Below are 23,907 nucleotides of genomic sequence, written 5' to 3' on the forward strand. Positions count from 1 at the left end.
ATGCATGTTAGTTTTATGTGTTAGCGATAATATAGCCTCAGTGTTATGATAAAATTACCATTCGCCATATGTCACGATACATCGCTTCGCGATAAACGTACTCGTTTCTATCAAGTATAACGGACAGATGTCCACCTCACAAATCACAACAAACATTTATAAATTTTAATGTAATTCATTAGTGTTATTTAGTGCGCCATTTCCCATCATCATTAAGGTTGAATAAACCTGTGTTTGAGTTATATATCTTAATTCGAATGTGTTCTCATTTTAGTTATCTTTGCCCTGCTTCTCCTCCCCTGTACGCCTTTAAGTTTACTTTAGTTCAGCGCCTATTTATTTCATACTTCTTGACCCATGTGCGACCCTGTAGATTCCATGCCGGTGCCATTTAGGGAGGGGGCGGGTGCAGTATGTACACGCATCATGAGAAAAAGGCTGAAGAGAATTTAATGAAAATCGGTATGTAAAGTCAGGGAATACGTTGCTACAATCTAGGCCATACATAATTTTATTCACGCTGAGTGACATGGTAGTTTAGGGGAAGGCCAAAAATGTAATTCTCAAATATTTATGTTATTAGTGGTCCTATCTTAATGAAATTCGGTATGCAAAGTAAGGGAATAAGACGCTATAATCAAGGCCATAAATAATTTTATTCACGCTGAGTGAAATGGTAGTTTAGGGGAAGGTCTAAAATTTTATTCTCAAATATTTGTTATTAGTGGTCGTATCGATAAATACCACATAACTAAAGTTATATATTATTAAATTCGACCATTTATGCCTGATACATTGTTACTGTACTGCCTATGATCAAAGAGATATTCATGAATTTTGATTTTTGTTACCAAGTCCATATCAGCGCCGAGTCGCAAGAAAACGGGTAAACAGAATTTAATGAAAATGGGTAGGTAAATTTGGAGAATAAGGTACTACAGTCCATGTTATAAATATTTTTATAAGGTGCCCTAATATCACAGAGTTGAAAGAAAACTAAATGTGAAGGCCTTCAATATAGAAAGCTCATAAAACTGATCAACAATAGCATTATGTTGACCATTGTTTGTTGTGATGTGCTTTGTGTCTCCTGTTGCCACTAACTCCGACAGATAGGATTACTGCTGCGTACCGAGTAATTTTTTTTAATTTGCCTTACGTCGCACCGACACAGATAGGTCTTACGGTGACGATGGGATAGGAAAGGGCTAGAAATGTGAAGGAAGTGCCCTTGGCCTCAATTAAGGTACAGCCTGGTGTGTAAATGGGAAAAAAACGGAATACCATCTTCAGGGCTGCCGACAGTGGGGTTCGAATCCACTATCTCGCAGATTCACGCTCACAGATGCGCGCCCCTAACCACACGGCCAACTCGCCCAGTCGTACCGAGTATAACAGCCTGCCTGAATATTGGCGGGAAGTAGCTGGGGAGTTAGATAACCTTCTTTAGCATGCCATTCATCTGGTTCATAAATTTTCTGATACTACTGGTACGTAACAAACTGGTTCATCATAGCATTCGAGTTATTCAATCCCTACCCTGAGGCACTGATTTGAATAAGCAGTATGCACATTTAACGGAATAATGGCAGAGGAGTGTTAACGGCTGCCTGCGGGCTGGTCATTCCTCGTCTGGAACTTTGAACTGTTAGAATGGCACCGTAGTACTGTTTGTTAAAAGTGAGAAAATGTCCGGTTTATCATTTGTTCGAGTATTTTATATTGACACCGAGGTGTCATGTTCTTTCACCCTCTCCTTCATAACGTTTTTGGACCTGGCGCTAATGCTCGTAGAAATTTGTATTTTTCCACCTTAATTTACTTTGAATTCATGTCGTCGTTCTCCCTAACTACTTCTAGTTCTAATACTCTCTTTGACTCCGAGATGGCGTGAGTATCTGTTCCTTATACAAGCTGACATCTAGTCGGAAACTTGGTACTACGTTGCTCCGCCTACTAACCAATGAGAGCTCGCTTCCAGAAGAAAAGCTAATCTCCGATTATTGAGGAGAGTCTGGCGTGAGTTGTGAACTGTGATGGACGCTCGGTTCTTGCCTGTCTGGTGGGAGTGCATTCCGCCTCTTGTTATGGATGTGACTTGAAGAAAAAGGTGAAAAGGGCCTCTTCCTTGGCCCTTCTTATGATCTTGGGTCTTTAATCAATGCGGGAGCTGCTCTAGTTGGTATTTTTAGTTTAATCGTTGCATCGCTTCATCATCCAGAATGTAAGTTTTTTAAAAATGGCGTCTTGACGCCTTCCTAATTCAATGAAGATTTTCTGCAATTCCACGAATCTAATTCTCTTCAGCTTTAATCAACTTCAGTACCCGTCGTGTAGTAATGGTGGACTCTTAATTGAATGGAAGATCTCGGCCTTTTAAAAGAAATTTGGTTATTATTATTATTTTAAAAGAAATCATTGAAACCTTTATTCGGGTGATATGTGTAAAATAATTTAAGAAGTATCAGAGTCTGAATACCTTACGCTCATGTGGTAAAGCGTGGGTAAAGCTTGTAAAGTATCAATTTAGCTACCTTATCAAAACATGCTAAGCGAGTCTATTTATCCAGTTGAGTTCTAACCAAGTGGACAGTAATTATTTAATTATGGTGTGTTTGAGTTAGATTTTGTTCGTGTTTCTTGTTCCTTGATTTTCCTTTCGTTCCCTTGGTTCTGATAAGCCTTGTATACGTGGTCACCCGTTTCCATGCTTGATTCATGGCGTTTGTTGGTTACCATGCCAACGTTTTTTATTGAAATCGGTTTTGTTGACTGATTTTTAATGCTGAGTTTTTCCCGGATCGTGGATGTTGTTGGTTGTTTGCCAACTATTTTGATATTGATGTGATTATGCTTTATTCTGATTGTTTTCTCTTCTCTTGGGTGACCCTGTGCTCATGTTTTGGTTATTTAATTTTTAATTTCGGTTATCCTTATGTTTCTTCGGGGTACTATGTGTCGTGTTAAATTTTCTCCACTTCTTGATTTATTCCCTTGGTGAGAGCTCGGTGGATCTGGAAGACTTTAAAATGGATCCAATGTGAACTGATACTAGTGTCAAATTAACTTCGCTGGTATGATGAGGCCTCACTTATTTAATAATTTTGTGTTTTCCTTTATTTTTGGGGACTGATCATCCTATGTTTTAAAATGTTTTTATTTGATATCTTAATTCAAATTAATTTATGCCTTTTTAATTTCTCCTGCGTTGAGTATTTCCTTTCTCTAACCTTCTAAAAGATTAACTCACTAAATAAATCATTTGTTTTAAATTCCCCTATGAATGTGTTGTTCTTTTTAAATTAAGTAGTTGGTACCAGGTACGATTTTCTTTCTCCTAGTTCGGGGTGGGTTTTCTTGGCCTTATTAATGGTAAGTATCTTGTTTTTGTTTAGTTTTGTGTTGATGATATAACTCTGGGTTTGGTTCCAGCTTGTTCTCTTTATTCTCTTATTTGTGTTTCTGTTAATTTTTCCTTTCTTTCTTGTTAATTTACTGCCGTGAATGTAGAGTGTTGTGTATGGTCTACCTCACGGGACAATATGATAATATTGCTTTTAATTGCTACTTTCCTACTGACGTTTTTGTAATGACCTATGTTGACTTCAGTTAGGAAAATCACAAAGTCAGTCTTTCTGAGAATCCCATAGCAAAGCACGGGTACATCAGCTAATCTTTGCATAGAACATGCAGCTTCACAAATTGCACAAGATGGGATTTGACTCTAGGAATAGCACAATTTCTTTCTTGAAAATAATTTCATACTGAACATAATTATATCATCTTTCAGGAACAGTTTCATTTACAATGATATGAAAAAAGAGTTTAGAAGTTATTAACAATTTTCCAAACCTTTGCATACTGAATTTCTGTTAATGCCATGCCCATTTCTCTTATCAGTACACCCATTTGGAGATGGTGACTAAGAACTATTGAAAAGGGGCAACACATGATTCAGGAGGCTTCTGAGTTGCAATATGAAATATTTTTAATTTCTTTTTCTCAGAATTTTGTTTTACATAAGTTAACAAAATTGAAATGAAGCCCCTGAAGCTGTTTATAACAACCTCACATGATTCTTAAAATAAAAATAAAAATAAAAAAGTAAAATTCTGCACGGCAAGTTTTGCACTCAAACATCAAATATGTATTTTTGGTGATTATCTTCTTTGGATGTTGCAGTGTATTTTTATAATAGAGTTCTCAGTTTCTTAAGTGTGCATACTTCATGTTCTTCTGCAGTTCAAAAAAGCTTCAAGTGTCTAGTTCACTTTATGGGGAAACTATAAGTGTTAGAAGGAAATGCTGCTTCAGTAACAAAAAATATTTGTTGGAGTTGCTATTGTTGAGTCAGATAAATTATTTTGGTTTATCTATTCATTTGAATTTTCATTTGCATAGTTTTTAGTTATTATTAAAATTTTACTGAAAAATAGTGAACGATGTGAAAAGTAAGAGATGTACGATTTGGAATGTTGTTTGTTTTTACGTTGGAGGCTCAAGTTTGCAACACTCCTATAGCTGTCTGTTGTTCTGCATGTGTACTTTTGGACTTATTCGATCCCTTACCGAGTCTTGTTTCTTCTTGCATACATTTCTATAAGCTTCTACTCCCTTACTAGTCATATATTTGGATATTTTTGTAAAATATGCCATAATTTGTCAATTTTCAGTCACAATACCTTCAATATTTTTCTCATTTACAGTCACACTTTTACCCTCGTATTTTCAGACAGATTTCACTGAGACAAAGCACACTGCACCATCTACATTGCAGAGTAACCGACTTCTGATCGCCAAACGCATACCACAACTATCTGGGCATCAGCTACTGCGGTCACATCTTAAGCAATCACCCTTCTATTTTAAAGCAGTAGTTCAACTATACTTTTTGAGTTGTCACTTTTTGTGTTACGTGAAAAGATTATAGATTTTTTTTGGCCAATATCAATATACAGTGAAATCTCATTAGTGCGTTCCTCATTAACACGTTTTCTCGCTTAGCACGTCGTGAATTCGAAGTCCCGATTCTCATCGTATCAAATCTATATAAAAAATACCTCACTTATCGTGTCACGAATTTTTGCTATTACCACTAGTACGATCACGTTTTTCCTAGCCCTGAAAATGTTATTTGCCATTCCTTGTGAGACAAACGCGATTTCCAACTCACGTAAGATTCGTCACCACAGTTGAGCGATTATGGAAAAAGGCCTTAAATTCCTGAACTTCACAGGATAAGCTGCACGATCGGGGAGCAAGCTTCAGGAATGTTCAGTTTTGCTTGCCGGTTAGTCTATTAGTGCTTGTATTTCGCATTCCATTCAGAAGTTAGAAATTTATTTTGTGTTGAGTGGTAAAGTGAAGTGTACAGAATATTTTTTGCGTGATGCGGTAGCCTATATCTGGATTAGGAACCTATAAACATACCTATCGCATCACAAATTTTCGCTATTACTGCTAACTACGAGTACGATCACAGTCATATTTCCTAGCCATGAAAATGTTACTTGTCATGCCTTGTGAAAGAAATGTGATTTACAACTTGGGTAAGAGCCGTCGCCACAGTTCGTGATTACGGAAAAAGTGAGTCTATTTGTGTTTGTATTTCGCATTCCATCCAGAAGTCAGAAATTTATTTTGTGTTGAGTGGTACAGTGAAGTTCTGTTGCGTGATATGGTAGCCTATATCTGGATTAGTAACATAATCGTGTGAAACAGACTAGCGTGGTGCATATTTGTCTTGTGACAGCCTAGTTATGGATACGAAAAAGTCGTAAAATTCCTTAATAATGAAGCCAAAAATAAAATCTTTCAGAAAGTGAACTGGCATCTGCATCTTTAAGCGTGCAGAGGTCGCAAATGTTGAACTCACACCTTCGAGTTTTGACTCGATCACTCAAGCTGATTGAAGTTTCGTTTGATTCAAAATGGCGGCCAAAGTCATTCCTGCTGATCGCACATGGCCGAGTGTAACCTCCAATTCACTGTCAAAGAACGTGACCAGAGAATAATGTTTTAATAACCCATAGCTCCGAAATAAAAGGGTTCTACTAACATTCGTTTTAGAAAGAGTGTGATCTGCAATAATACTTGGCTATTTTTATTGGCCCTCTGCGTATGTTTTCATATTTGTTGTTTGTTTGGTGGTTTTCACACCTTTCATTACACTTGTTATTTTATAAGCCCCAGCAGAAAAGATTTTCATGTTTGTTCTCTCATGTTTTTCACACCTTTCAATATTTCCCTCTCATCTTTAAAAATGATAGATATAGTTTTCACTGTACCCACAGATATAAGGCGTAAAATTCCCTCATGTCATAAAAAATCGTATCCAGCATTTCCATATCCCCGCTGGATACCGTAGTTTTTATTCGTACATTCAGTAGTACGTTTTCTCGCTTAACGTGTTCATTTTTGTTGTCCCCTGAAGAAACGTCTTAATGACGTTTTACTGTATTAATATTCTCTAGAAAACCCTATCAGATGTATTGTGAAATCTTAAATGACCATGAAGTAAAGCATAGGGCTAAATTCCTACCTCTGTGGATCAGCGGTAGAGTGTCGGCCTCCGGATCCCAAGATAGTGGGTTCAAACCCGGCAGAGGTAGTCGGATTTTTGAAGGGCGGAAAAAAGTCCATTCGACACTCCATGTCGTACGATGTCGGCATGTAAAAGATCTCTGGTGACACATTTGGTGTTTACCCGACAAAATTCATTAAAATCTCAGCCATAGACGCCCAAGAGAGTTTCAGTTTACTCGGTCTGCCATCTAGTGGGGGGCTAGAGTAAAACGGAACGTCGAAATTGACAAGCAGACAGCCAGATGGCGTCAAATTGAAATGTCTGCACATGGTAGCTGAGGCCATACGATTATTATTATTATTATTATTATTATTATTATTATTATTATTATTATTATTATTATTATTATTATTATAGGACTAAATAATAATGGTAATTGAAACAGACTTTCAACGTATTAGGTCATGTTACGTACATGTAGTACGTGTTGAAGAGATGTTAAGCACAGAACAAAAATGGCCAGCCGGACACCAGTGGGTCGTAAAAATTCAATATTCAATAATGGTAATTATTGCATTCTGACTTCTCCTTATGCGGACTACTTAATAAAGAGGCTCACTGGAAGGAGATTCTGAACCATCTTGTCTGTTCACAGGAGGGATCCCTCTGCTAACTGTACAGAGATTTTCTCAAAGTTCCTTTTCCTATCTATAGGAGATTTGTGACCGTTGAAAACTTGAACAAGAAGAATCTTAACATGCAAAATAATACAGTAGGTTTCAAAAATATCAGTACAATTCATCATCATTATCATCATCATCATGATCTGCAGTTTCCACCTGTTGGCCGGGTCTGCTTATCAGTACAATTATAATTTTCAATACATTTAACCTTAACCTAGTGTTACACGTCTTTGTGCAGAACCGGTGTACTTGCGCGCGAGTGATAGACGTGTTTATTCTGAATTTTGAGTTACGCGCTTTTGCGACCGTATGTTTCCACTTAGGGTTGAAATATTAGCCAATAGATGCCAGGAGTGTATAGCGTATAGACGGGGCCTTTATTTAGGCTAAACACAGGGATTTGGAATTTTTAAAAAAGAAGGTGTTTGTTCCAAAGCACAGTTTCCATACTGGTGTACTTCATATAAGTTTGTTGACATTGTGAAAGTTTGTGTTTTGCCTTTTCTAGACGTTATGTTGCGGAAATATATTCAAAACGAGTGTGAAATAGAGTCACTCTTATTAAATACTGATGATGAATACCTAGAAATAAGTGATAATGAGTGGGAAAGTAAGGAAAGTGAAATTGTTGCAAGTGAGTGCAAAATAACCTAAGTGACAAAGCAGACACAATGATGAAGAAAGGGTTCTGTAGCCTGTGTTGTCTTTAAGGCCCAAAGGTACGAAAAGAGACTATTTGTTATTCTAAATCTTGCACAGCAAAGCCATTCTTACACCCTATAACGTGCTCCGAATTTTTCTACTGTTTTATGGATTCTACGTTTACTACGCTGCATATGCCGCTACTAACCTGCCTGTGCTCTCTTCGCCCGTCCAGCTTCAACTGCTCGTGCTGCTTACCCTCCCTCTTTCCTTCCCCTACCGCTTCGTTGCGCATTGGGTACTGTATGCTCTCGTCCTTTCTGGACGCTTCTACCTGAATATAAATTGGCCTGCTCTGGGCTTGAGCAGCGAGTTCGGATGAACACGACGATTTGTGTGGAGGGAGGACTTGGTTTTATTTTGCTACCAGCTGGACTGTGTGCAATGTTTCTTTTAAAATGTGCTTTTGTATACCATTGAAAAGCTACGACTGCTGGACGGGTGAGCGAAAACTTTAATTTATTTCATTTCCATGTTGTTCTTTGAACTTTCTTCTAATTTTGCACTTCCTTAATTTTCAAATTGCCGTTACTGGCTACCAATGACAGTTCATGTTGATAATAAGCTAACTGCAGCTATTGATAGCGATACCTTACTTTGGAATTACATTACCATCTTACTCCGAAGTTGGACTTTGTGATACGTCAAGTGATTGCTGCGATATGAACCATTGAAATTCAACTGTTTTCCCGAGCAAACGCATGAATAGAATCAATTGAACTATCACCTAGCTTCTGTTTGCTATTTTGGAAATTTCATCGATACTGACTGATCCTATTTTTCCAAATCCCTGTTGGCAGCCATTGGTACTGTTTTCTTTCACGTCCCTCCCCTTTCCCCACCTTCCTATTCCGCATCCCTTCCGCGCTTTTTTTCTTCTACATGTATTATTGTACAGTGGCCCATATGTCTTTCAAATTTTAATGTTTTTTTCGTGTCCATAAGTAAATTTCTGTTTTCCTTGTGTAGGACACTCCTCATGTAAAAGAGGTTGTATTATTATTGAAGGTTTCGAGTCTAGCTGTTCTCTTTGAAAAACAATCAGAAAATTAATATGGTCGTCCCATCTGTTTTTTTTTTTCTTTTTTGGAAGTCAGAACTAACTGACCTTTGGATGATTGTTGTTTTCTTTGTTTTGTATAAATGTTTCTTCTGGGTGTTTTTTTGTTAATATATTGTTATTATGAAAAAACTATTTCTTCTTTGCCCTTTTTTTTGTTGTCGTACGCCTTTCCTTGCCCTCAAAATTTGGTACCTACCTCGGTTCCTCTGAATATATGGACTCAGTGAAAATGCTTCCATTATGCGCTCTGCTGAAAACCTTTCACCTTGAAAATTGAAAACTACCTGTGAACTTGTGCACGGACGGACTTATATTTTTTTTTTTGGAGTGTTGTTACACCCCTTTTGCTACGCCATCACGTGCGTTGATTGATACTGCGTCACTTGGATTAGTATCCTGGTTTATGCCTTGTGTTTTTCTTGGTGCATTGTCTTACCTTTCCCATTCTGGTGCATGGCGAGATCATATTCTGAGCGTACATACTTTACCTAAAATACGACCCAGACCCACCCTGTCACCGTCACGTCACACACTCAGTTTCTCACCACAAATGGTAGCAGACCTTTTTCTCTCATTACTCCATTTCTTTTAGTAAATTTTCCATTATGGCATGCTTCTCTGATAATTTCCCTTTGGGTGACGACAATTCTTCTCCCCCTCCTACTTATCATAATCTTTCTTTGCCTAACCCTCCCGTCAATGACTTGATTTCTTTTTCTATTTCTACTCCTCCGAGTTCCTTCTCTTATCCTTCGACTCCTTCATCCACTAACCCGTTTTCTGATCACAAATCTTTCCCGTTTTCTCACCATCATAACATGGCTCCGGATCTAGGCCCCCATTCTTCTCCATCCACTCCCCACCTTAGTGCTGTTGACAGTTCCTTGAATGTTCATATTATCAAACAATCTTTACTTCAGGTTCCGCAGTTAATAGCGACTGATCCTCGTAACCTTACTATGTGGCTTTTCTCTGTTCGTAAATTTCTCAATCTCAATTTAGCCTCCTTTCCTCAAATGCTTGGTTTGTTATCCGCTAAGACCACGGGGTTTTTTTCTAAATTTTGGTTGGATAACATGTCTCATTTTTCCACCTGGTATGAGTTACGTAATGCTATTCATAATTATTTTTTGCCTTATGAGATACGTTTTAAACTCAGTACCGAGTTCATTCGTCGTCACCAACTTCCGACTGAATCCGCACATGATTATTTAGATTCTATCACTACTTATAGTGATGTACTAAATATTGCCCACAATGTTGCTGAATTAATTTCGATTGTTCAGTTTTATGCTACTCCCTCCTTTCGCCAACTTTTTAATGCACTGAACCCTCCAACTTCTATGCTTCAATTATATAATCTGGCTCAATCTCATGCTTTGTCTGCGTTAAGCGATACTTCTTATTATTTTTCCGTTCCACCACCGCCTATTCCGTCTTCCTTTTCCTCCACATCATCTTCTGCTCTGCGTCCTTCTAATGTTCGTTCCCCCATTGTCTGTTTTCGCTGTAAAGGACCGGGTCATATTTCTAAGTTTTGCACCACTCTGCCTGTGGGAAACGCCTTTCCCCCTCGCCGCTAGGCAGTCGGCGTATTCATGGGGAAAATCTGCCTTCCCACACTCTTCAGACACCTCGTCCTACCTCTGTGATTTCACCCATTCCCTTCACCTCTTCTTCCTTTTCGCCTTATTCTACCTCTTTCCTACCTCCGACCTCTCATATTCTTGTCACCGTTAATAACCTACCCTCTCTTGCCTTGTTAGATTCTGGTGCTGCTGTTTCTCTTATTAGTTTGTCATTTTTTCAATCTTTGCAATTTTTATGTCCCCAGCTCTCCTATTCTCCCTCTACTGTACGTTGTCTTTCTGCCTGCAATCAACCTTTAGAAATCGTTGGTGCTATTTCTTTGAATATTAAGATGCAAGATTTTTCTTGGCCTTTTACCTTTTTGGTTGTTCAGACCTTATCATCACCTATTATTTTAGGTTTTGATTTTTTTTCCCATACTGGACTCATATTGGATTCGGTCAACTTTACGGTCTCCTTTCATTTTTCCTCTAAGTCTATTCCATTGGTTCATAGTTTTGACTTCCCTCTTTCTCATCCCTCTACATGTTTACCTATAAATTCTGTTCATTCTGACCGCGTTCAGTCCTTACTTGAAGAGTTTTCCGATGTCATTACCCCCACTTTGGGCACCGTTAAAAATTTTTCTGCTCACATTGATCTTACTGATCCTACCCCGGTTCGTTCTTCTCCTTATTTTTTGAGTCCCCCTCGCATGAAAATTTTGAATTCCTTAGTTGATCAAATGCTTCAAACTGAGACTATTATTCCATCATCTTCTAATTATGCCTCTCCCGCTTTCATCGTCGATAAACCCGATGGATCCTCTCGTTTTATAGTGGACTATAGAAAATTAAATTCTCGCATCCTCTATGATGCCTATCCCATGCCAAAATTGCAATCTGCTTTTCAACATTTTTCAAATGCTCAGTTTTTTACCATCTTTGATTTAAATTCGGCTTATAATCAAATTCCTTTAGATGACGTTAGTTCTCGCTATACGGCTTTTATTACCCCGAATGGACTATATCAATTCAAAAAAGTCCCTTTCGGTTTGAATCTTGGCTCACAAATTATGCAGCGGTTTGTGGATTCCTTGTTTGCTGATATAAAATATAAATACTTATTTCCTTTTATTGATGATATTCTTATTTATTCTTCAGATTTTGAAACCCATTTACTCCATGTTCGTGAAGTGTTGACTCGCCTCCGCTCAGTCGGCTTAACTGTCAACCCTTCTAAGGTGCTTATCGCCCAGACATCTATTAAATTTTTGGGTCACATCTTAAGTTCACAGGGGGTGGCTGTCGACCCTGAAAGAGTTTCTGCCATTCACAAAATACCTCCTCCCTCTAATCTTAAGCAATTACGTTCCTTTCTTGGGATGATTGGTTTTTATGCCAAATATATTCCCAATTTTTCTTTACTTTCCGAACCCCTTAATCTGCTTAAACGTAAAGGTATCAAATTTCATTGGTCTTCTCTTCAACAAACCGCCTTTGATACGTTAAAATCTAAACTCTCTCAGGCCCCTCTTTTGCAAATCCCTGATTTTGATTTTAAATTTGAACTTTCCACTGACGCCTCCGATGTTGCCATAGGTGCTGTTCTCCAGCAGACGAAGAACGATCAAACTTTACCTGTTGCTTATTTCAGTCGTCTTCTTACCCCCGTTGAACGTAAATATTCTGTGTATGAAAGGGAGGCTTTAGCTCTCATTCTTTCCATTGAGCATTTTGCAGAGTACTTAGACCATCGCGAATTTTTAGTTAGTACTGATAACCAGGCCCTTTCTTGGTTATTACATAATGCCCCCAAAATTGGACGTACCGGTAGATGGTTGCTTCGCCTATCCCGTTTCAAATTTTCTCTTAAGTTCGTTTCCGGGTATCATAATTCTGTTGCTGACGCGCTATCTCGGCTTTTTGATGATACTTCATCTCATCTTTCTGAGCTTAATCAACTTCCTATCAACTCTGTTACTTCTATTTCTTCCCTTATCAATTTTCCCCTTTCCTTTCAATCATGTCTTGATCATCAAAAACTTGATCCTTATTGTCAACAACTTTGTCAAGATCTTTCTTCTCCCGATTATTCTGGCCCCTTTCGTCTCCACAATCAGCTTTTAATTTTCAAACCTACTCCGCGCGCCACTCCTCGTCTCGTTCTCCCTTCTAGTCTCCGACAAATGGTTTTTCAGTATTTCCATGGATCCCCTGTTGGGGGTCACTTTGGCATGTCTAAAACTTATGCTCGTCTTGCTTCTCAGTTCTTTTGGCCTCAGATGCGGAAAGAGGTATATTCGTGGGTCCGCTTATGTGACTTGTGTCAGAAACATAAGCCCCCCAATCATCAGCCCTATGGTAATTATGCTGCCTCCCCCCCTACTTACCCTGCTGAGAAATTCTATGTTGATATTGTGGGACCTCTTGTAAAATCTTCGAAATCTAACTCTTATATTTTCACCTTACTCGATGGTTTTTCTAAATTTATTGTTCTTCGTCCTTTACGAACTATTTCTTCCCAGATAATTATTAACTTACTTTCTACCCAAATTTTCCCCATCACTGGAATTCCTAAAATGTTGGTGTCTGATAATGCTACTGTTTTCACTTCTAAACTCTTCTATAATTTTTGTTTTTCTCATGGGATTAAGAAAATCAATATTTCCCCCTACCACCCTCAAGCTAACATCGTTGAGCGTTATCATCGTAATCTAAAAGCCCTTCTATCTATTTTTCATTCACATGATCACCGGACTTGGGATGCCGAATTACCTTATTTTGCCTTGGCATCAAACGCTACTGTTCATAATTCAACCTCTTATACTCCGGCTAAATTATTTTTAGGCCGTGAATTACACACCCCTCTCTCTTTGACATGGGATTTGTCCTCTTTGTTGACCACACCACCTCATCTTCTCACCCCTGATCATTTGCAAGATGCTCTCAAAAAGTTGTTTCAAGCCAGAGACCTCCATAAAAAAACTTACAATTCTCGGGTTCGCTCTCCCACCTTCAAACCTTTGGATTTAGTTCTCTTCAAAAACCATCCCATCAGTTCCTCCTCTCAACACTTATCTGCTAAGCTTTCTCCCCGTTGGCTTGGGCCCTTTCGCATTCTTTCCTTTCCGTCCCCTGTTACAGCTTTGTTGCAATCCTTGGACAATCCTAATGATATTCGTAAGGCTCATTTTTCCCTCTTAAAAAAGTTCTCCGCTTAACCCCTTGGCTTGCCGCAGGGATGGACAATTCATACTTCATTTCATCTTTTTTTTCCTACTGTACTATTGTTTTTTCTTTACTTGCGTTTGTTCACCCATGTCCCCCCCCCCTTTTCTTTCCCTTTTTTCTGTGGTTCATATCTTTGCTTTTTTCTTTCGCTCACCCGGTCATGCTCCCTCCACACACTTCGTCACTTCCTCCGGCTCCCCCATCGATCATTTCCCCTGATGGGTTTCTTTTTTTTATGGGACACCATCTTATTAAATACTCCTTTGTCATTGTACTTTCATTTACTTAACTTTTTTGTAAAATTTTTGTACGGCCACTTATATATACATATTGTAACTTTTATTGTAAAACCTTTTTTTTTTGTAACCCCTCTCCTTTTCTTGTCTCATCCCTCCCTTTTTTTTTCGATCCGGATCGTTCTTTCTCTTTTATTCCCCTCCCCTCTGCCCCTCCCTTTTTTTCTCTTCTCTTCTTACTTGTAACTCATGCCTGTTCTTGCTTTTTGTTTTTGCCTCCTCGACGACGACACTCTCTTCGTGTTCCTGAGTTCGGCGCCCCTCTGGAGCATCAATGGACTTTCGTCGCTTCTACACCCAATCCTTCGGATTTCTCCGGCTGCTGGGAGTATATAACGTGCTCCGAATTTTTCTACTGTTTTATGGATTCTACGTTTACTACGCTGCATATGCCGCTACTAACCTGCCTGTGCTCTCTTCGCCCGTCCAGCTTCAACTGCTCGTGCTGCTTACCCTCCCTCTTTCCTTCCCCTACCGCTTCGTTGCGCATTGGGTACTGTATGCTCTCGTCCTTTCTGGACGCTTCTACCTGAATATAAATTGGCCTGCTCTGGGCTTGAGCAGCGAGTTCGGATGAACACGACGATTTGTGTGGAGGGAGGACTTGGTTTTATTTTGCTACCAGCTGGACTGTGTGCAATGTTTCTTTTAAAATGTGCTTTTGTATACCATTGAAAAGCTACGACTGCTGGACGGGTGAGCGAAAACTTTAATTTATTTCATTTCCATGTTGTTCTTTGAACTTTCTTCTAATGCTGCACTTCCTTAATTTTCAAATTGCCGTTACTGGCTACCAATGACAGTTCATGTTGATAATAAGCTAACTGCAGCTACTGATAGCGATACCTTACTTTGGAATTACATTACCATCTTACTCCGAAGTTGGACTTTGTGATACGTCAAGTGATTGCTGCGATATGAACCATTGAAATTCAACTGTTTTCCCGAGCAAACGCATGAATAGAATCAATTGAACTATCACCTAGCTTCTGTTTGCTATTTTGGAATTTCATCGATACTGACTGATCCTATTTTTCCAAATCCCTGTTGGCAGCCATTGGTACTGTTTTCTTTCACGTCCCTCCCCTTTCCCCACCTTCCTATTCCGCATCCCTTCCGCGCTTTTTTTCTTCTACATGTATTATTGTACAGTGGCCCATACGTCTTTCAAATTTTAATGTTTTTTTCGTGTCCATAAGTAAATTTCTGTTTTCCTTGTGTAGGACACTCCTCATGTAAAAGAGGTTGTATTATTATTGAAGGTTTCGAGTCTAGCTGTTCTCTTTGAAAAACAATCAGAAAATTAATATGGTCGTCCCATCTTTTTTTTTTTTCTTTTTTGGAAGTCAGAACTAACTGACCTTTGGATGATTGTTGTTTTCTTTGTTTTGTATAAATGTTTCTTCTGGGTGTTTTTTTGTTAATATATTGTTATTATGAAAAAACTATTTCTTCTTTGCCCTTTTTTTTGTTGTCGTACGCCTTTCCTTGCCCTCAAAATTTGGTACCTACCTCGGTTCCTCTAAATATATGGACTCAGTGAAAATGCTTCCATTATGCGCTCTGCTGAAAACCTTTCACCTTGAAAATTGAAAACTACCTGTGAACTTGTGCACGGACGGACTTATATTTTTTTTTTTGGAGTGTTGTTACACCCCTTTTGCTACGCCATCACGTGCGTTGATTGATACTGCGTCACTTGGATTAGTATCCTGGTTTATGCCTTGTGTTTTTCTTGGTGCATTGTCTTACCTTTCCCATTCTGGTGCATGGCGAGATCATATTCTGAGCGTACATACTTTACCTAAAATACGACCCAGACCCACCCTGTCACCGTCACGTCACACACTCAGTTTCTCACCACAACCCTGATACATGCTTTGAAATGTATCACACAAGTGAAAGTTTCTAAGCTGTCAGGGAAGACTCAACATCACATTTATAAAACTGTATCATAAATACTAGTTAGATTGTTACTGTACATGTTCATTAGTGAATTTGCCAGTTCAATATTTATAGCAGTGAATTATGAAGTAAGGTAGAAAGTGAATTACAGCTCAGTTGTTTAGATAGAGACAACTTTGTGTTGTGCCTTGTGCCATTTTTGCACTGAAACCAGCAGTTATTTATTTATTACTCAAGATTCCTACAAGCTGACCACCTCAAATCAGGTATGAATGACTTAATAGACCTTAGAATACTTACATATTTGAATTTTCATTTGTGTTAAGAATAAAAAGATATTTTTTACAAAAAATAATTACTCTCACAAGCAAAAACTTTGCAAGGGTTATCATTAATTCCATTATTTCGAATATAGGCAGCCGAAATGAAGTTCTTGAGGAGTATGATACAGAAGAGTAGAAGAGACAAAATAAGGAATGAGAAAATCCGGGTAGAAATTGGAGTGGAAAAAATGAATGATAGAATAGAGAAGAGCCGACTAAGATGGTCTGGGCACATAAAGCGAATGAGCAACGAAAGAATGCCAAAAAAGGTGATGGAAATGCAAATCCAAGGAAGGAGAGGCCGTGGACGACCACGATTGAGATGGAAGGATACCATCCAACGCAGCATTATAGAAAGAAATCTGGACTGGGACACAGTGTTGGAGGAGGAGTGGTGGAAAGACCGAAGAAAGTGGAGAGGAACCATATTTGCCCCTACCCGGCTACAGCTGGATAAAGGGAAATGATGATGATGATGATGATGATGATTAACAGCAATGGAAGTGCCTTTGAGAAAAGCAGGTTATGAGCTCTTAGTCTAGTTGTTAGCAGAAGAACCAGTGAGTAAAGAAGGAGGTGCTGAATTTCTTCAAATAACCTCAACATGCAGGATTATTTCTAAAACTCAACAACAAAAACAGTTTGGTACAGGAAGTGTGCATTTTTTTGTACTTACAAGTGGATCCCCTTCAGTATCACTCTGTGTCGAGCTCATAGATTTTATGCTGCTTCCTCCTACACCACTACTCTGCTGAATGTCATACCCAACATCTTCTGGTCTTAACCTATATAACATACGAAATAAACATTGAGAATTTACAAATTTATGAATTCAAATAAATAACAAAATCTCTTGTACTGACCTAAGCAAAGCATCTTGACCTCCCTGCACCGTATCTCCAGTCCACGGGTACGTCTGGCAAATGAAGTGAGTAGGATCTTCCCAAGGGGCACGACGACCGTACAACTGCAGACCTTCACGAACAGCTTCCATCAGATAAGGAACAAGTGAATAATTCCACAAGTCAGTAAACCACACTTGGGATCCTGCCGGATCACTTGGACAGGAGAGAAACAATCGTGGGCCTGTGAACATAGAGTATTAACTGGTTGAGCTACACCGCATAGGTTTTCCTCAGCAGTATTATCTATCTTCAAAGGAAAGAAAGAACGAAATGTAGTACAGACAAGTTGGATGCAGGTAGGAAGACGATGCTGCCTATAGATACAAAGAGAACAATGAAATATACCCACAATCTGGTACTCGCCAACATTGGACTCAAAAACAGTGAAATAATCATAATCACTGAAGAGTCTCAGCCACAGAGTTTCAGACCTTTTAAGTGGTGCCATTTGGGTGGCTTACCTACCAATTTTTACATTCCGATTGTGTTGCTATCTAGCAACAGAAGCAGAATTCTACTGGATAATTCCTATGGGTGAATTAATTTTATCGAGTGTGTCACCACAGATCTTTAACATGGCAACAGTCATGACATGGGGTGCTGAGAATTTAGACCACCCTTCAGTTGGGATCAAACTTGCCAAATTGAGATCATATGTTGGATATACTACCATTTATCCAGGGAGCCAGGTTCAGAACCTGCGATTTACGTTTGACAGCAATTAATAAAGGCAGTGTAAATTGATTACATCGTTGTATGATGATACCTTAAACACATGTTAGAAGACAAGTTATGTAATACCAAATAACTAGGACAAATAGATATAAAGCATGAATAGGACCAGTGATAATTAATGGTGGCACTTAAAAAGAGACTGGTGTAGCACAAATTACTGACCACCAGAGAAACAGAATGAAATATCCGTCAAACAAACGTGCACACAGTCTACCAGAGAGCCATTTTGACACGAATGCTGTGTGGAAAGAGGAGTGGTTACCCACAGTCAGCACTCGACATGGATTGTTCCTAGAAGAGAACAGATTTGTTTCTGGATTTGATCTTCCAAGAAGAACATGAGCTGCACTTAATGGGATCTTCATCAATCAGGGAATCTGTGTTGAATCTCTCTTCAAGCAGGGTAAAACTTAATTCCTCCAGTGTGACTCAATCTATTGAGAACATCATGTTTTGAGATTGAGCTTGATTAACACCATCTGCCATTCAGTGGATAGGGTCACTGGATCTATGATTTCATAGTTCCTCTGTCACGTGTATTTATATATATATATATATATATATATATATATATCGTAAATATTTTCCTTCTTAACTTAATATTGTTACTGCATGTATGCTATACGACAATGGTAGCACGAATAATGCTGTGACCAATTACTCAGTCAAATGAAAGGGGCTGCTTTTGAAGCCGCATGTACCATTCTTGGAACAATGGAGCCAGAAGAACATGGCATTCTTAAAAAGCAACAGGTGGGGAGGAAGAGAGATTCCATAAGGAAGGTATGAAAAAAGAAGCCTGATCCACATGCATAATTACCATCTAATCAAAAACGTTTGTATGAAAGTAGGGAGTATATTACAATAGAGTAGCGTTGTCTTACCTATCGTAACATCTGAAGAGCTGTGTGTTTCAAGAAACTTGTTTAAGTGCTGCCACACTTTAGGAATCCAATCTAAAATTCGGTTGAGGTCATTGTTACGAATTCCTTCATGCATTTCAGTCTCAAGTAACTTTCTACGTAGATACCGCCCCAGGAATCCTTTAACTGGCTCCATGTGGTTGGCACACAGTATCCACCTACATAAAAAAATAAGCAACACACTGTTATTAATTGAAGTTAGAGAATATATTTTCAAAAAATTTAATGCTGCACGTAATCTACTTTGTTCACAAATACTCAAAATTTTCTACACTTTCCAGTTCTAAATTTAGCTCTTTCCTTTCGTAATACTACTACCACCAAATAGCTGTTGGACTAATTTAGTTTCAGGAATTTTATTACGTGAATGGCAGAGGGGGGAATCAAGTTATAAGAGTGGACATTGAACATTGTGACTTCTAAATTGACATTTCGGTGCCATCTTCTGGTTATCGAGATCCAATCCAGCTCAAGCTGCGATTTACATTAATAATAATAATAATAATAATAATAATAATAATAATAATAATAATAATAATAACCACATGGCCTCAGCAGACATTTTAATATGAAGGCATTTCAGCTGCCTATGCATTAATTTTGACATTTCGTTTTAATGTACTGATGACCGAGTAAACCGGATCTCTGTTAGACCTGACAATTTCAGTTCTGACAGATAAACACCAGATGTGTCACCGAAGATCTTTTACATGCTAGCGTACTATGACATTGAGTGTCGAATGGACTGCCTCTGTGGGGCTTAAACCTGCTATGTTAGAATCAGTAGCCTGACAATGTACCATCCACATGGATTATATCTGTAAAGCACAATATTGAAACATAGTTGCCAACTTTCTTGTTTCCATTCTCCTTCAGTGTGTATGGTATTCGGTACAGTCTGTCATCTGTTGTACAGTATATCCTTCAGTAATTGTATTTCTAGCCTTCGCCTCTCTCAAGGAAAGGAACTGTCCCGGCTCGTGAAGGAGAAGAAACTGAAATTGCCAGTGTTTGTTGCAGGTGAAATTGTAAGACATCATGGACACATGCTGCTGCAAAAATATACAATGTTAGTGTGAAGGACTGGAATTAAGTCGTGCACCATACACAAATGATGCACGACTTGTAGTGCAAACTATTGAGAGCTGGCGATGTATCATTAGAGAGTTCCAGTGACTGAGATAAGTGGACTGTTCTCTTTGTTGGCCATAACGATCTTCCTGTGCCGCCAGCCATTAGTGCCGAGTAGTTTGTTATTTCCTCATTCCCTTTCAATGTTAATAATCTACTTTTCTTGTTTTGGTATCGGAAGTTTTTGATAAGTGTACAGTGTGTTTTCAGTTTCTGTACTCTCAACTTTAGAGTATTACATCTGATGTGGTGGTATCGCAATAGCTGTTCTCACAGCAGGAGTGTATTTATTCCTCTCCAACAACTGTACTGGCAACGTAAATTAGGTGTTGGCTTACATGGTTTGCAAATTGCCAAATTATAAATTAAGCCATTCGGAACATAAGTATGATCATCAGGTCAAGGGCATGAAAGGGCATTTCTGAGAATAAGCCAAGGTAATATAATTCTGTTGTGATGTTCTACTCTCCAATGAACTTACATATTAAATGTTATTCTTGCCACATTGCGTCTCTTCTTCCTTCCCATTTGTTCCCCCCACCCCACCTCTGTAATTTTTTTTTTGCTTTACGTCGCACCGACACAGGTAGGTCTTATGGCGATGATGGGACAAGGAAGGACTATGAGTGGCCTTAATTAAGGTACAGCCCCAGCATTTGTCTGGTGTGAAAATGGGAAACCACGGAAAACCATTTTCAGGGCTGCCGACAGTGGGGTTCGAACCCATTATCTCCCGAATACTGGATACCGGCTGCACTTAAGCGACTGCAGCTATTGAGCTCGGTCCACCTCTGGTTTGATGTCACGATAGATTATATAAGTTGGACTAAAAATATAATGTGGCTTACTCATAATGTACGTTTATAACAAACACATCACGTAAGTACTATAAATCAAATGACATGTGTAACAGTATAGACAGTTAACATACTATTTCCCTTCTATATGGACTCGCAACTTTAAAATTTTTAATTAACACAAAAGGAAGGCACGAAACGCTTGTATTTACCTGAAGTTATGATGGAGCTGCAGATTAGTTGTGGAACAAGTAGCTTGGTTCATTGTTCCTATAATATAAGGACACTTAGCATATTTGGCATTGAGGAAGCCATTAAATACTTCTCCAAGTGAGGCTGCATGATGGAGATTGTCAAGGATGATAACGGATGGCAGATCTGAGGCACTGCTCTCGCACTGTTCGGCTACGTTGGCCAGGTACTGCCGCAGCTCCTTACTACTCTTGTGATCCACACTGCAGACAATTACAGAATATATTACTTAAAAATTATATAGAAAGCTTAATAGACTCAAACAGTGAAGAGTTATTTGATGTGTCAAATTACTCTGTATTACTTGTTATCAGGACAAGGAGCAAAGTGCTTTTGAAATTCTCTTAAACTGTGAAGTTCCTAACACTAGGTAAAAACATTATCCTCAGCTTTCAACCCTTCTTTGAATTTTAAATAGCATAATTTCAGAACAATATTTCTTGAGGAACTAATTAAGTCAACTTTATCTCCTTTGAAAGTCAAACATTTTAGACATTGAAATTCTAGGTACATCCTTGCACATCTCACTGTAACAGACTTGAATATGATGCAATAAAAGAAAAAGATGTTTAAAATGCAGTGCATAAAGTAAATGTCAACAACAAATTGGAAAATGTTATTACAACTTTAATTAATCTACGCACAATGCAAGAGTACAGATACAATGATCACATTGTTCTAGACCTCTGAATAGAATAAAAATAGGATTTACAATGTAACAACAGCTTTTCAACTACAAATAATTGTCCAATTAAATTATTAAAGGAAATTTATGCTAGTTAAAGAAGTGATTAAATAATACATTATTTTCACTTCTTGTTCCTTTTTACCTTCCAACACATGGGAAGTCAATTAAGAAATAATGGTGGAAGGCCATCATAAATCAAACTAATGCCTCAGTTTGAAAATTATTTCACAGTACTCAATGCCAACTGTTGTACAAGAGAATACTTCGAATGTCCTGGGTAGAAAGAAAGACAAGTCGTTAAATAAGAAAACAGAGCTAACAACCATCAAGAAATGAAAACTCAGGTGCATCGGGCTCATCATGAGAGGTGAATGATGTGAATTTCTCCAGCTCATCAGCGAGGGGAAATATGAAGGAAAACTATCTGTGAGGAGATGGAAAAATTCCTGGCTTAAAGACTTGTGCCCCTGACATGGACAAACTTCTATTGAAATCTTTCAAGCTGTTGTTTCGTGGATAATCATAATGAATTGGATCGCCAACATATGTAGGGAGACTACATCTTAAAGAGTTAAAGAAGAAGAATGCCGACTACTAGAAATACTCTATGCAGCTGGCACCACTGAATGAATGTAGAGAGTCAGGGAAAGTAAGGTTCAAGAAGTGTGAATTTTTGATATTTGCAACACAGCTACCGCCACTTTAGGGGAAAAGGAAGTTTTAGTGAAGACGACTACAGGGTCTCTCTCATAAACCCAGATCGTACAGCATCATTCTTATTCTCCAAGACCTAAGCAGTTGCATGTGAGGCGCACGCATAATTCTTCACCCTGCAAGGAGTGTGCATGTGTTCGACCTAGCATCAATAGCCAGTCTGAATCTCAGCTGTTAACAAGAAGAGACAGTTATCATTTCAACACCGTATTTTTGTATGTAAAAATTATAAGTACGAGTTGGCTCGATGGGTACACGATGCATTTGTTGAGCAATTTCCTCGTGAAGTGCCACTTTCAGGAGCACAGATTCACCAATAGTAAATAAATTTGAAACTACTGGCTCACTGCTCAATAAAAAACATACACAAACAGTTTTAACAGAGGGATGACACTGATGCGAATCTTGAACGGTCACCGAATAAATCGCTCATAAAATTAGCACAACAAGTAGCCATTTTGTTTTCTTCTGCACACAGAGCTACAAAGCTGTTACATATCAAATCATACATGTTTACACGGGACCATTGTTTAAAACCTGTTGATCCAGCCACAAAAGAGAGAGATATGAATGATCGTTTATTTGACCCACAGCTTGTGTTCTCTTCGGATGACGCCTGGTGTCATCTTAACAGTCGTAACTCTCGCTATTAGTGCGCAGAAAATCCTAACGGTGTTTATGAAGTCCCTCATTATGAAGGACGACACTTCCAGCATCTTTTATAAGGTAAGGTTTCATATAAGACTGTATAAACCCTTAAAGCAGGGCGGCCATGCACAGCTGGTGTAGCGCAGAGTCCAAATACTGTGCGCTCGGTCTGAGTTTATGAGAGAGACTCTATTTTGCTCAAAGCTTCAGTGACCAATCCAATATAAGAACATCGGAAACTTCAACCAATCAAGAGCTGTCTCTTTCTACAATTCTATTGTTTTCGTGTTACCACTTTCATTTTGTCAGATCGACATGTTTTTATATAAAGTCATCAGAATAGCATACTGAAAACTCTTCCAACCACAGACTGCACGATTAACAGGACTTAACTCTGCTATTCTGATGGAGCAGACAATTGCAGCCCAAAGAGCTTAAATGTAAAAATAAAGCAATCTATTTCCGTCATAAAAGTTTTGCTCTCCGTACAAGGTTATGAACATTTATGTATTTGATTTGCTCGGCATTTATGCACTTTTATCATCATTATTTATTTTCGTAATTATTTACCAAGTGTTCAAAATAAATACAGATTGTCTCTGGAACACCAGGAGACAATAACAATGCTTCGTTCTCTCATCCACTCAAGAACGAACTAAACTGTTTAACATAAAAATTAAACTGAAGAGGAGAGTCTTGCCAATTAGGCATACGCTTATTTATTATGAGTGTAAATATGACTGACTGCAAAAATCAGCGCAAGTATTTTTTATTTCGGATCTAACGCCTACTTGAACCTCTTTCTTATTCAATG

General features: G+C 38.5%; 1 protein-coding gene across 1 annotated transcript in view; it reads right to left on the minus strand.

The window, feature by feature from the left end:
* sick (sickie) overlaps positions 1-23,907 on the minus strand; it is a 501,196-nt gene that overhangs the window by 8,179 nt on the left and 469,110 nt on the right. Inside the window, exons 26-29 of the mRNA XM_067143723.2 lie at positions 21,004-21,246; positions 18,825-19,021; positions 17,164-17,386; positions 16,977-17,085 (exon numbers count right to left, since the gene is read on the minus strand). Coding sequence (XP_066999824.2) covers positions 16,977-17,085; positions 17,164-17,386; positions 18,825-19,021; positions 21,004-21,246 — 772 coding nt within the window. The remainder of the gene's footprint in view (positions 1-16,976; positions 17,086-17,163; positions 17,387-18,824; positions 19,022-21,003; positions 21,247-23,907) is intronic.

This window comes from Anabrus simplex, chromosome 3, assembly GCF_040414725.1.
Source record: "Anabrus simplex isolate iqAnaSimp1 chromosome 3, ASM4041472v1, whole genome shotgun sequence".
Classification (NCBI taxonomy): domain Eukaryota; kingdom Metazoa; phylum Arthropoda; class Insecta; order Orthoptera; family Tettigoniidae; genus Anabrus; species Anabrus simplex.